Here is a 13,561-nt window from a genome sequence, read left to right on the forward strand (position 1 = left end):
GTGTGCGGGGGTTAAAGTGAGTGCCTGATAAGACAATGAAATCATTTTCACTTGTGGAGGCAGCAGTTTATGTGCTGCACTGTGTGTATGTGGCGCATAGAGGCACCATCATATACAGTACAATAACTTCACCGGGCAATCAAAGAGGCCCCGTTTACCGGAAGCACATGCTGGCTTTGACATGAGAGCAGCGGCTTGGCACTGGTGGGGGATGTTGATGTGCATGATAGGTCATCTGCATGATAACCTATCAGTCACTGTAGCCTGCCTGTGTCGCAATTCGGTGCCATTAGTCACCGCTGTGCTCTCCCCGTGTTTTTTCACTAACCCCTCCACTCTGCCAGTTAGACACGTCCGACTGTGCCGGTCAGCCACACCTATTAAAGCTCTGTCCTCATCAGTGCCTCATTAACAGATTGTTCGCTATGGCCCCATGTAGGACTCCCCGGCACTTTTCTGTGGATTGATCATCTGTTGCTGACCCTATCTGCACTGACCTTCCTGCCTCGTCATTCTCCCCGGAATGCCCTCAGACGAGTCCTGCCTTAGCACATTCATCCGTCCCCATGGCTATTGGTGTTTTACTTCAATGAAAGTGAAGTATGAGTTCCCCCGCCCTGTTATCTGTAGGTTACAGAGTGTTAAACAACATGGGCCCTAACCCCCTTGCTACTCACTCGGTTGTCACTGGATAGTTGCTATATCAAAAGTAAATTCCAAATACAGTATTCCTTTGTTCCGGTGTTCTGCATTTGGATTCGACACACACCGGTGACAGGCTGCTGTTTAGAAGTGGGTCCGGATCTTCCCCCCAGCCTAGCTGGTCATATCATGGGTGGAGAAAGTCGGTGACTGAGGTCAGTGCCTGGTGGTGCCGGCTCTATGGTTTGCACAGCCTGCTCAGTGCATCTGGGCTATGATGTTCCCCGCTCGATACTCTGCCCACCCCACTTCCACATGTGTCCATCTAATCCATCAATCTAATTTGTAAACTATGTCCTCCGAAGGACCCCTCTGCTCCTAGTGTAGCCTCCATGGACCGTATAAATGGTGGCGAATTTGGAAAGGCCTAGTGACTCTCACTTGACTGTCTTCTGTACCAAGATGGCAGCAATGTGCATCGACTGAAGTGTAGAAGAAGAGCAGAGCAGCGTAGGCCACAAAAGTGTGCACCGTAGCAGCCATTGCTCAGGGCCCGTCTCCATGGAAGCGAAGCCTAGATTCGAAGGCAGCGTGAATTTGGACATCGGCGTGCAGCGGGCTTAGTCTGAGGTTGTTGCGCCTTGTGGTACGGTGACAATAAAGCTATTGCGATTCTGAGTTATCAAGTTAAGAAGCCCCACTGTGTCATAACAATGGGGTGAAAGTGCACGAACGAATGGAGGTAAGTTTTAAGAAGGCGGCACATAAAATATTTACCTGGTTGCGTAACTTCTCAGTTGATGCAAGGGCAGGAACACCAGGGACCTGTTTGTATACAAGCAATTGAAAGGTCAATTTTCCAATATATATATGTATGTCCGCTTTAATATTGTTTTTCTCTCTGTGAATGTTCCTTCCTGTTAAATTGGCTCTTTCTGTTGGAATTGTGAAGTTCTATTACGACTCACATAGACTTTTTGTTGTTGTCTGTGTGTTACAGTATACAGTATTGCCATTGGGATAATAATCTCACTTTTAAAAGGTGCATCAGAAAGGCATAGTGCTCTTGTTTTCATGAGTCAGGATAAAAGTGGAGGGCAACGGATGAGATGCAGTCAATATTTACAGAGACTCCGTACAGACTCCCTCAGATTTCAAGTGGGTGTGTGTGTGTGTGTGTGCGTGTGTGTGTGTGGTCTGTCAGAGTTCCATCCTGGAGCCATAAAACAGAGTAAAGTGCAAGATGGAAAGCTTGACAAGTGGCTCTCATTCATCTCCTGCAGGGGAGCCATTTTCCAATGAGAGACCATTTCACTTTTGATAAAGTACAATAACACCCGTACTCCAGTAAACTAAGACAGGGGCCAAGCCCTGCTGCATATAGCGAATCGGCGGAAGGGTCATTGTACATTTAGGAAACAATGTAATACAATCTATTAAATACAATCTATAAAAAAAACGTTTTTCTCACGCTGGCATTTTTGTTTAGTTGAATTACAAGAACAAAATTGAGTTACGACTACGAGCACCACATAGTGGCAAAATATGTCACAACAAGCAACAGTTTGGCTGATAGTCAATACGGTAATTATTTAAAAATAAGCTTAGTTTATTACCACTGCCACTGCGTGTTGCAGTTTACTGGGAAACTAAGCACACACTGTCTATTTACCTTTGACTTTCCAAAAGTCTGATATCTTAAGGTTGACACCCAATGTAAAATGCCATAGATGGGCTAACGCTAAGACTGGCGTTGATGTTGCAGTAGTTTAACCCTTTAAGCAAGGGATATAACACAAATGGTGAAGCAACACACGTAGACAGACAATACAACAGTATTCACAGGCATATATTTTACATCGGCTAACAATGACAATGACTACAATTACTGCAGTTTAGCGAGACCTAGATCGAACGATAAACGATCGAACCTTAGTGTATCATTTCCATGTCTGGATTATACTGGGTGGCACGATGGTCGACTGGTTAGCACGTCCGCCTCACATTTCAGAGGTCGTGGGTTCGATCCCGGCTCCGGCCTCCCTGCGTGGAGTTTGCATGTTCTCCCCGTGCCTGCGTGGGTTTTCTCCGGGTTCCTCCCACATTCCAAAAACACGAGTGGTAAATTGATTGGACGCTCGACATTGCCTCTAGGTGTGATTGTGGGTGCGGATGTTTGTTTGTCTCTGTGTGCCCTGTGACTGGCTGGCAACCAATTCGGGGTGTCCCAAGGTACACACACCAGTAGGAGGCCCATTGAATTAAAGCAATCATAGTGCATAAACTGTTTAATTATTTTGATTTTATTAGATTATGAGGTGTAGAGGGCTAATTTAATTTGGTGTTCTTTGGCGAGCAGGAACGGTTTAATGTTTACAATTGTTTTGAGCTACAAGTGTGGCTGGTTGAAACAAATTAAACTCTGAAGTCAAGGCACCACTGTAAATTCTATGTCTCTGTGTCTCAACATTTCCTCTAAGAGGGAAAGGATGTAAAGATGAAACATGCAAGACACATGAAGAGCTGAATGTTCAATCTGCTTTTAATTTCCTCCCATGCAGATAGGGTCGCGCTACCCACAGCTTCACCGTGATTTCATTCCAAGACGAGGCTCAACCGTCTGAATTATAGATCAGATTATATTCAGGCGGAGGAGAGATTAATAAAGCTGTTAAAAACAAATAAAACCCCTCACTCAGCTCCCGTTCCAGATCAAAAATAATTAGCGTTGTATCATGCTGGGTCAGTTGAAACATTTACCTAACGGCGAGCTCGTAACATCCAGTTTTGTTGCTTGACTAAAATCCTCAGCCGGTCCATAAATGATAAACCCAAACGCTGATGCTGCCAGTTCGACTGGAGAGCTCTGGATCAGCGTGATTACTTTGGGCTGCCTGCAGCAGATCAAAGTAATCCCAAAATACGAGTTGTACACGGAACAAGCATGTCATACACGTATGCACAGTTAGGCAATGCCGTTTAGTAAATTTGGGGTTACCATTAATTTTGTCTATCTGTCATCCAACTGACACGGCTACTGAGTTAGCTGCTAACTTTCGAGGTGATTTCCTCCAACTTTAAAGCAATAGCAATTGCAGACATTGGATCTTGTCCAGAATATTGGCAGATCAGCCACGACTCCTCTTATGTTGTGTGAGCTCCTCTCATTGGTGCCAACTGTCATACGAGAATACGTTTTAAATCGATTTTCCTTAAATTTAACACAACATTAAGAACTGAAAAATAGAATAAAAATTGCTGGATTAATGGCACGCTCAGTTACAGTATAATAATGACAATAATAATCGCCGCCATTGCCATGACAATCATCAGTCATCTATTTTAGTGATGAACCATATTAGTGGACCAGCCAAAACAACAGTTAACTTGTTGGTCCTAAGGTGATTGTTCTTAGCAACAAAAATAATACCTTCCTTCCATATAAATTATACCATCTCTTGTTACTAGGGTGACCCCAGTTCACAAAGTGGTCTTCTATATTGGTGGACAAGCCAGAACACATTTGGTGTTGCGTTAGCTCTTGAATTGCTGCTAACGTGACATGAGATGCTAATCAGTAATCACAACCTTTTTAATGCATTTGACTCAAACTGTACAGCAACAACATACCATAAATGACCTTAAAACAACCCGGCAGGAAAATAAAAGCTCAGCTATCACGATGGCCGATGGCATATGACCAACATCAGTGAATAGTGGACCAGCCACTCTCATATATGCATCATGTCACCTCACGTTAGCAAACCACTCTTTACTGTTGCGTTAAATATTGAATACTTATTCATAAAAGTATTTTAATCCATGCATGCCATGAGTTTTAACATTAAGGGAAGAGTAGACGCTTACCTTTGACAGCTGCGCAAGCGCTTACATGCGAATTGAGCACAACGTCGTCAGTCACTGCTTGTTGACGGTGACTTAATTGTGCTAATTAAACACACGCTTGTTCGTATTTCACGTGTTGAAATTCGCCGTACACAATGCACAGCAAACTGTAATATTTCACCAGTGGTTGAAGTTCATTCTTGTGTAAACTATTAGTATGCAGTATGGGCATATGTCAAGATTATAATAATTTTGACTGTTTCGTTACTTTTCTTTCTTTCTTTTTTCATGTTGACGTTGTGCTATTAAAATTCACTTAATTTTGTTTTATTGTTAGAATATTGTTTAACTATTGTTTTGAGAGTGGGTTTGCAACCTTTAAAATCATTTTTATTCCTTACAACACCAACTAAAAATCCCGAATCGCGTCTACACATGAACACTAGTATGGAATTGTCCATAACAAGAGAATGAAAGGGGCACACAACAGTTTAATAGATATAATTATTAATAAGATATTGAGAGGTCCCTGTTTATCATTAGCACAAGCAATTGCCCCGGCCCTAAAATATAAAAACTAGTACAGCCGAAACAAATAGACTTCAAATCAATGCAGAAATACTTCAACAAAGAGTAAAGAAAAATACAATTATACTTTAACTTAGTTTTGTGAATAGATAATGTCATTTCAGTTATTGTTGTTCTGAAACTCTGCTATTTTTACCTAATTTAATGTACTGTATTGTTTTTTAATCCTAAATTTAATTTTGTTTTTTCCCCCATCATTTATAATAACCTTTGTGTTATCGTTGTGTGTGCATGTGTGTCTTGTTGCGCTTTTTTTTTTTTTTCAGTCAGCCAGTGCCAGCATGTGTACTCAGCAGGTCTCATTTCCTGATTCCCCGGTCAGATGCTGATTTCTCTTTTGTGTGCCGGGTCCACAATGACATGAGCTTCCGCCAAATACGCCAGCCGTTGCCATGGAATCACACAAAGATGCACAGAAAGGGAGGGTAAGTTGGGGCATTTTTATATCATGTTTGTCACATGTTTTGCCTCCAAAGAGAACGAATGCTTCTCCTTAAGAGCGGCTTCCTTCTTACCATTTCATGAAGAATCGCTTTGACCCCGGGCCTTGTTTGCTGCGTTACAGCATCACAGCCCTCTTTCCGCTAATGGCTGCAGCTCTGTCTCCATTTATCCATTAAGGCCATTTGGAATCACTCTTCCTGTGCCTTCTATTTTTGACTTTCTTCTTCCAACCCTCCATCACGCCTCAAGTCTCTCAATCTGCCAAATGGAGTCATGACTCTCAGGGCACGACACCATAGTGAGGAGGAGACCACCCACTGGGCTTTGTCAAAGTTTGTGCCCCATTGGATACAAGTCGAATAGATGCAGGGGGCCTTTTAATAGAGTGTTTGTCAGGCAGGATACATTTATGAGTGCATTAAAATTTTAAGAATGTTAAAAAAGGAAAAAAAAAGTTTCAGATTAGTAAAATATATTTCATGACATCATAGTGCATAAGAGCACAGCTTGCGAATGTCACAGGACCAAACCAGAAAACATCTGAGACGTGTTTGGTCGTTACCTCAGCCAATAGGCACTGTGATGTCATTTTCAGTCGACAACAAGAGTCAAAATGGCTGCCCCTGAGATGGATAAAAACGAGTATATTTTTCTGCTTAATTCAAATTCCACAAACGCAATACTAATCAGAATGTGTTTAGACCAGTTGGGCAGTATAGAATATATTATTGGAAAGGAAATATTTGACTTGACTTGCCCTTTAAGGGTTTGATTCAGCATCCTGTGGAATGATTTTTTTTTTCTGAAATGTCAAAGCGATAAATTACAATGTATGATAAAAATCTGCATTGTGCAAGCTTTTATAAGTAAAACTTAAAAAAACAAAAATTAAAATATTTTAAAAACCTGATGTGCTAGAAAAAAAATAACCTTTTTTTTTTTTTTAATCCGTGTCAAAAATACATTTACATGTGATAAAAAAAAAATATATGCTGTTGACCAGTGTTATTATTATTCACATTCACATTATTAATTGTTGTTATTATCAAGTATCTCTGGATGGCCTAAAAAACATGGTCAATGTATTTCATGCTGATGATGCGTGTGACAGATCACATTTTATTACAGGGCAGCCCCTGTGGACAAGTGGAATACCAGCATTACCCACAATGCATATCCTAATGTGCGCGCTGAACTGATTGAACTGTTTACCAGCTTTATATACAATAATGGATCCTAACCCCATGTGAATTTCTGTGGCATTTTATCCATCCACTTAACATTCAATGCTGCAGATGTTTTTCATCACCTCACTCTTTTTTGCAACTGTAGAAGTTTATATGATAGTAACAAACGATCATCATTATGCATTTGCAGTCACTGTTAATAAAATCCAATATTATACAGCATGTTATGGTGTCTTAATAACCTACTGTCTGAAATGGGCATGTGACTTGCCCCTGGCTCAAATAAACACTTTATAATTATTCACTGTAGATAAAAATCAGCATTGATGGGATCCTAAAACATTTAATGTTCATTAAAAAAGCTCGTTTGAATCCTCCTAATGATGTGTACTTTCCTTCATTAGCCAACAATGAAACAACAACTACCCACAGTCAGCAATGGGTCGTTCAATTTGAGTATATCTCCGTGTTTCCTCGCGTGTTTCCTCAACCGCAAAGAATAACCAGACTATTTCAGAAGAGGCCCTTAATTTGTTGAAACAAAAACAAAAAAACAACTGAACAGTTGGAGACAGGCACCTGTGCCACTTTGTGGGAATGTTGCTATACTAACGGTAAATATGGCTTTCTACTGTCATATCTATTCCGGGAGAGACGTTCACAGTAATGCTAAATGATGTGATAGAAGTTATTTGTTGTATTTACTTCTGGCTAACTCTTGTTATACTTGCATTCAATCGTTCATTAAATTACTATGGCTTTTTACCCCTTATATCAGATTTTAAATAATTTACATTTTTTATCTTAGTTGCTCATTGTTATTCAGTTCAAAATCTGTAAAGCATGATACTTGTATTAAATTTGACATGAGTTAAAGCATACATTTTTATTAAGAACTGCTTCTTTGCATGTACTTATCAACATTTTACTCTATCTATCTATCTATCTATCTATCTATCCATCTATCTATCTATCTATCTTTTGTTATATTTTAAGTTGGGCACATGCCATCTTATAAATTAAAGGCAATGTAAAAGAAAAATAAACCACATCATAAAACAATCGCCAACAATGGGTTCACGCTGCGTCAAAATGTCTCTTCTCGCATTTAAGGTCACCAGAATTACAGCTCCCTCGGCTCCCATGTGAGGCGACAGGCTTTAAACCAGCTTGACAGCGCCAACGAAGGTGGCGTCTCCATCCAGGGACACATTGGCCGTGGACCTGGGGATCAGCAGTTCCAACTGGTCACCGACTTCCAGCTTCACGACACCTGAGGGAAACGTCAGCACACTTCACACCTTGAGCTGGCATTGCTGTTCGCTGCTTAGCACGCGACGCACCGCCGCTGTAAAGACGGTGTACAAAGTACATAGTAAATAATAATAATGCACCTCCTGTGTAACATGTGTTGTAAGGGTACACGCTGTCCATGCTCTGGATGCAGCGGAACAGGATCACGTACTGAGCTTCGTCGCCCACCACCGTCCTCTTCCTGCGGATCACCACGTGGCCCATTGCAAACCTGCTGTCCATGTAGTAGACCTGAATGTGAGGGAAGAGTAAATCTAACACCCATTGACAACAAAAAAGGTATAAAGATAATACAAAGAGGATAATACACTATCAGAAATTTTATAATATGTTTAGCATCATGGTAAGGCTGAGCGATTAATCGATTTTATCATCAGTGAACTCAAGTTGATTGCTCAGGATGATTTTTTTTTTTTTTTTTTTTACTTTTTTCCACGACTTTCTCATGCCATAACACACTGAAAGAACTTTGGAGTGATATTTACCTGAAAAGAACCTAGAGGTTTTTTTTTCACTCAGAAATTCTAAGTACATTTTTTTTAAAAGTGTTCCTAAGTTAACTTTACTTATTATTATATAGCACATTATTAGTTTATTAAAACAATTACTCAAGTAACAATTACTAGCAATTAGCTATCAAATATTTTCATTTAATAGTATTCTCTATTTATTAGTATTTTCTACTAATAACTAATTAAATAGTAAATGGGCTTTCACTTGTATAGAGAGTTAACACTGTACGCTCGCTCTTCTTTGACATGGTCACAAGGGTTGAGGATCGAAACCACAACTGTTGGGTCACGACCACACTACCACCTGTTTGCCAAAATTGTTGTGCTGCGACCGTCATGAGTTACATCATCAATAAAGACTTCGAGAGAAGAAATAGGCCATATCACAAGATGCAAACCACTCACCAAGCGAAAAGAATCAGAAGGCCAGATTGGACGTTGCAAAAAAGTACAGAGATAAGCTACAAAGCTTTGACGATGAGACTAAGATTAACCTCTCCCAAAGTAATGGAAAGTCCAAAGTATGGAGAAAGAAAGGATCCACGGATGATCGAAAACACACAAGCTCATCTGTGAAGCATGCCGGCGGTAATGTCATGGCTTAGGCTTGCATGGCTGCTTCCGGCTCACTCGTCTTTATTGATGATGTAACTCATGATGGTAGCAGCAGGATGAATTCTGAAGTCTGCAAAACCATTTTGTTTGGCAATTTACAGAAAAATGTATCCGCACTAATCGGGGGAAGCTTCATCATACAACAAGACAATGACCCAAAACACTGCCAACACAACAAAGGACTTCATCAGGGAGGAGAAGCGGAAGGTCTTGGACTGGCCAAGTCAATCACCGGACCTTAACCCAATTGAGCATACATTTCACCTCCTGAAGAAGACATTCAAGGGCAACCTTCACGAGTACCCAATACCTTGAAATCAGACTGATATCACTACAAATCGATATCGGTATCGGCACTTAAACATCTGTACTTAAAACTAGATAGTGAATTGAAACTTCTGTGAAAGTGTCCATTAAAAATTGAATTAGTATCTTATAGAGATGTCATTTTTTGATACAGCTCTTGTATTGGATTTCATTTGATTGGTGCAAATCTAGCTAATGAAGTGTTGTTTGCATGAGCTTGGTCGATTACCTGGGCTTTACCATGCATTAACAATGATGAATCATTAAATATTAATGTTACATGCATGCATCATTTGCATAGACCGTTTTCTGCACTAACTGCAGAGGCGCTCTTCTCATCTGGAAAGCCAAACCGTTTTCACCTCAGGTCAGCAGCGCCTCTTTGTGGTGAAACTAAGAAATAACATTGACATGTACTACAAACCTGACTGTAGACAAAGTAAAAGCCCTCCTCTTGCACCAGTATGTTATCTCCTACCACCTCCAGCGAAGACCCTCTCCTCAGGCCAGTCATCCAGGGGATGCCCGTGTATGGCTCCAGGGAAAAATCTGATGCAAGAAGACACATTTATCATATTGATTTGACTTCCATTTAGATGTGTGCTTAATTAAAGAACTGTTGAAGTCAGTTGCAGGTCTACAGACAGTACTACTTGAAGCTTTGATTTATTGATTTAGGTAAGGGGTCACCAACATGGTGTTCACGGGCACTTGGGAGCCCCCAAGGACCACAAGAATAGCCTGCGGGCCTATTCTAAAAATAGCTCACCAGTGATGGTACATTGATATTTTCTCTGTATTTTTTATAATTCATCATTTGAAGATTATATATGTTTTAAAAACCTACATTGATGACAAAAATAAGTATAATGCAAATATTTTTTTTTCAGTTTCTGCCACATGTGTTGCTTCAATTCAACTGATATTGGGCTGCTCCTTCTATTTTGCATGCTTTGGCCACCTGGGGGCAGTATAATACAGAAAGAGACACAAACAGAGAAGTGTTTACCTAAACTGCTGGAATTTTTTCCAGGGCAGGTGGGGTTGCAAAGAATAAAGAATATATATATAAGTATTGTTACATTGTCTGTGTACATGTGTTGCCCCTCCATTTTTTTGCAAATATCTGTTTTTAAGGTTATAAGATGTTGTTCATTAGCCCGTCTACGGTGTTTTGCATTGCTTGTGATCATTAATTTAGACAGACTTGAAAGCTCTATGTGGTGGTGTTAAATGCACAACACGTAATTCTGTTACTGTAAAATGTTCAATTTCAGAAAATGCAAAAACAGATAAATAAATAAATAAATACAAAATGCACACAAAGCTGATTCCAAATGCCCAGAATGATTCTTTGCTTGCACATCTGATGAGCATCACAAGGAGTCATGTCTTCAGAGACATTCCATTTAAGAGATTCCACCGTACACACTACAACATTTTCTTTACCCTTCCTGAAGATTTTCCTGCTCTTGTTTGCCAACAACTGAAGACAAGATTGTGAAACTGGGGGGGGAAAGAAGCACATGTGAAATGTCTGGTGAAATCTTTGAGGCACGTTTTCATGTTTTCCTCCTAAATTCAAGGACAATCAAAGGAAGAATATTACGAAGACAATCTTCTGACAAAAAGGCTCCCGTGTGTCACCTGTTGTGTCTGTTCCAGAGACCATCCTCCTCCTCCTTATCAAGGTGAATGGGTGCTGAGGATCTGTCCGGCTGATTCTCTCATCAATAACATTCTTAACACAGAAAAGGAAACCAATATGTAAGAAGCAAACATACACGTCTAAATTTTGTTATGTAGATGAGGATTTTATAGTTATTCTATTTATTTATTTACATGTCCTGTTCGGCAGCTTAGTCACGCAGAAGCGGCGGCAGGGCGGAGCTCGTATGTGGTGGCGACGGCCCTGAAATGTTTCATTGTGGTCGCATTTTTTTGATTTCACAAAACTCACGTTATGTAGACTATGTAGACGTTTTCCCTGCAATATAAGAGGGTGTGTACACCTGTGCAGCCACATTTTCAATTTATTCTTACTTCCCCTCAGCGAAAGATTAAAAACAGCTGAGTTGTACGATTCATAGATAACATAACATTAATGTATGGATGGAAGAAAGCGTTTTGAAATGATTTCTTGGGCTCATTTTTTTATATCATCAAAACTTGGCATTTCAACAGATGTGTGTAGACTTTTATATCCACTTTATTCAGAGAGGACACAGACAACAAAAAACGAACAAGAAAAACAACATTAATTGTTGCACCTCTTGACTACCACAAGACATTGTTAATGACAACTAATAGATAATCAAATGAATTGAAAATTATTTTTTTAAATAATTGATTAAGCGTTTAGACACCTTGTTTATTTTAAAAAGTGTCCAAATCCTCTGAATTTCAGTCTCTCAACAGTAAATATTCTCAAATTTCTGTAGTACTTCATAAAAGCAGATCACTCATCTCTGTTCTTTATTTGTTTTGAAATTTTAGACATTTGCAAACATTTTATTTTACTTTAATTGTATAACATATTTTGGAGCAAATAATGTATCATGAAAAATGTGTGTGCAATTTATACACTGTCAATTTAAAATAATGTGCTGTTTTGGCGTAAAGGGATGGAAATGAAAACATGTTTTTTTTAAACCTGATTCATTGAATAACCTACAAAATAACTGACAAATTGATCGATTATTAAAATAATCTTTAGTTGCAGCCGTTTCATACTTACCGGTAGTATGACCAGCCCAACACACAAACAAGCAAACAAACAAACAAACAAAAGATACCTTATAGTACTTCATTTGAAAAGGGACTGACAGATAAAAGAGGGACAACAAAAGCAATATTTAACAATGTCAAAATGGCTCACATGCTCTCCACGCATGGCCTCTTGACTCTCGTCCCTCCTGCGATACACCTCAGACTTCAGGCCCTCCACCTCAGCGCTCAGGACCACCAGCTGGTATATGGAGAGCGCAGACAGAGAGGACGAGGTGATGACTGCTAGCGTGAGCAGGAGGACCAGCCAGGACAGGCCTCGGGCCTCAACAGCCTTCTGGCCCGTCCCGCGATCCAAATGTGAGCCAACCGCCATTGTCAGGTTCACTCACGCTGGCACGGGAGCCAATTCCTGACCAACGATGCTCTTTGGTTTCACATTCGTTCTCCAGCGCCTTCCAGTCTAATGAATACAGTAAGAAAAAAAAAAAAGAAAAAGAGAGCCGTTTCCCCTCCTTGTTCTGCTTGGCTAACCACATCAACTTCCTGCCTCAACAGCGACATTGACCTCACTCAGTGCTCATTAAGCTCTTATAAAATGATACATTCCCACTTTTTGCATTGTGTTAATTCAATGGACTGAATAGGACTTGGAAAGACATATTTAGGCCACACGATAACAAGATGAAAATACTGGGGTACAAGGAAAATGTTGTGAAAGATGGAAGTCAAATCAAAATGTTTGTTAACAATAATATGTTCCCACAATTCTAAACCATGCTATTCTGATTAATTTTGCATTTGCGGAATATGAATTAAGTAGCACAATCCACCTGTTTGTAGCCATCTCAGTCGGCGGCCATTTTGCCACTTGCTGACTGAAAAATGACATTACAGCACCTGCATGCAGATTCGGGTCAATTAGTGAAGCCCAGAGTTCAAAGCTGTTATGTTGCACGCAAATGGAATAAGCTGCCTTTAGAAGTGAAGTCAGCCCCAAATGTAAATGCTGTTAAATCCAGGTAAAAAACTCCCTCCAGAGCCACACCCCCCGCCCAGAGTAAGGTCTTTGGTCTTTTAAACATTTTTAAATCTTTTTTTTTCTTTTAGCAATTTTAATAGCCTACTTTTCTTTACTAAACTTTCAAATGTTTTTAAAGTCTTCTGTTAATGTGGTTAAATGTTATCAATGTATGTTCTTTTAGTAATTCTGGTAAGCTACATTTGTTGTTCCTGCTTTGCTTCTGAATATCATTCTTTGTGGGTGTGTGTACAGTATATATATATATATATATATATATATATATATATATATATATATATATATATATATATATATATATATACATACAGTATATATATATATATACAGTATATATG

The 13,561-nt window shown here is 39.7% G+C and overlaps 2 protein-coding genes across 4 annotated transcripts in view; both read right to left on the minus strand.

Moving 5' to 3' along the window:
- Positions 1 to 4,578, minus strand: part of myo16 (myosin XVI) — a 115,927-nt gene extending 111,349 nt beyond the window's left edge. The window contains exons 1-2 of the mRNA XM_086051565.1: positions 4,510 to 4,578; positions 1,420 to 1,467 (exon numbers count right to left, since the gene is read on the minus strand). The gene's annotated coding sequence lies outside the window, so the exon portion shown is untranslated. The remainder of the gene's footprint in view (positions 1 to 1,419; positions 1,468 to 4,509) is intronic.
- Positions 4,579 to 7,578: 3,000 nt separating this feature from the next.
- Positions 7,579 to 13,137, minus strand: tnfsf13b (TNF superfamily member 13b). Of its 3 annotated transcripts, XM_086051574.1 has the most exons (7): positions 13,015 to 13,137; positions 12,333 to 12,644; positions 11,102 to 11,195; positions 10,904 to 10,960; positions 9,879 to 10,003; positions 8,102 to 8,252; positions 7,579 to 7,980 (listed from the first exon to the last, which is right to left on the minus strand). In XM_086051574.1, exons 2-7 carry the CDS (start codon positions 12,555 to 12,557, stop codon positions 7,868 to 7,870), a joined length of 765 nt encoding a protein of 254 aa, XP_085907700.1. In that variant the 5' UTR covers positions 12,558 to 12,644; positions 13,015 to 13,137; the 3' UTR covers positions 7,579 to 7,867. The 3 variants fall into 3 exon arrangements, with proteins under 3 accessions (XP_085907700.1, XP_085907699.1, XP_085907701.1); XM_086051573.1 differs by lacking the exon at positions 13,015 to 13,137 and having other exon boundaries at positions 12,333 to 12,668; XM_086051575.1 differs by lacking the exons at positions 10,904 to 10,960; positions 13,015 to 13,137 and having other exon boundaries at positions 12,333 to 12,668.
- Between the last annotated feature and the right edge of the window lie 424 nt (positions 13,138 to 13,561).

This window comes from Filicampus tigris, chromosome 14, assembly GCF_054856515.1.
Source record: "Filicampus tigris isolate MCC_2025a chromosome 14, RoL_Ftig_1.0, whole genome shotgun sequence".
Taxonomy (NCBI): Eukaryota; Metazoa; Chordata; class Actinopteri; order Syngnathiformes; family Syngnathidae; genus Filicampus; species Filicampus tigris.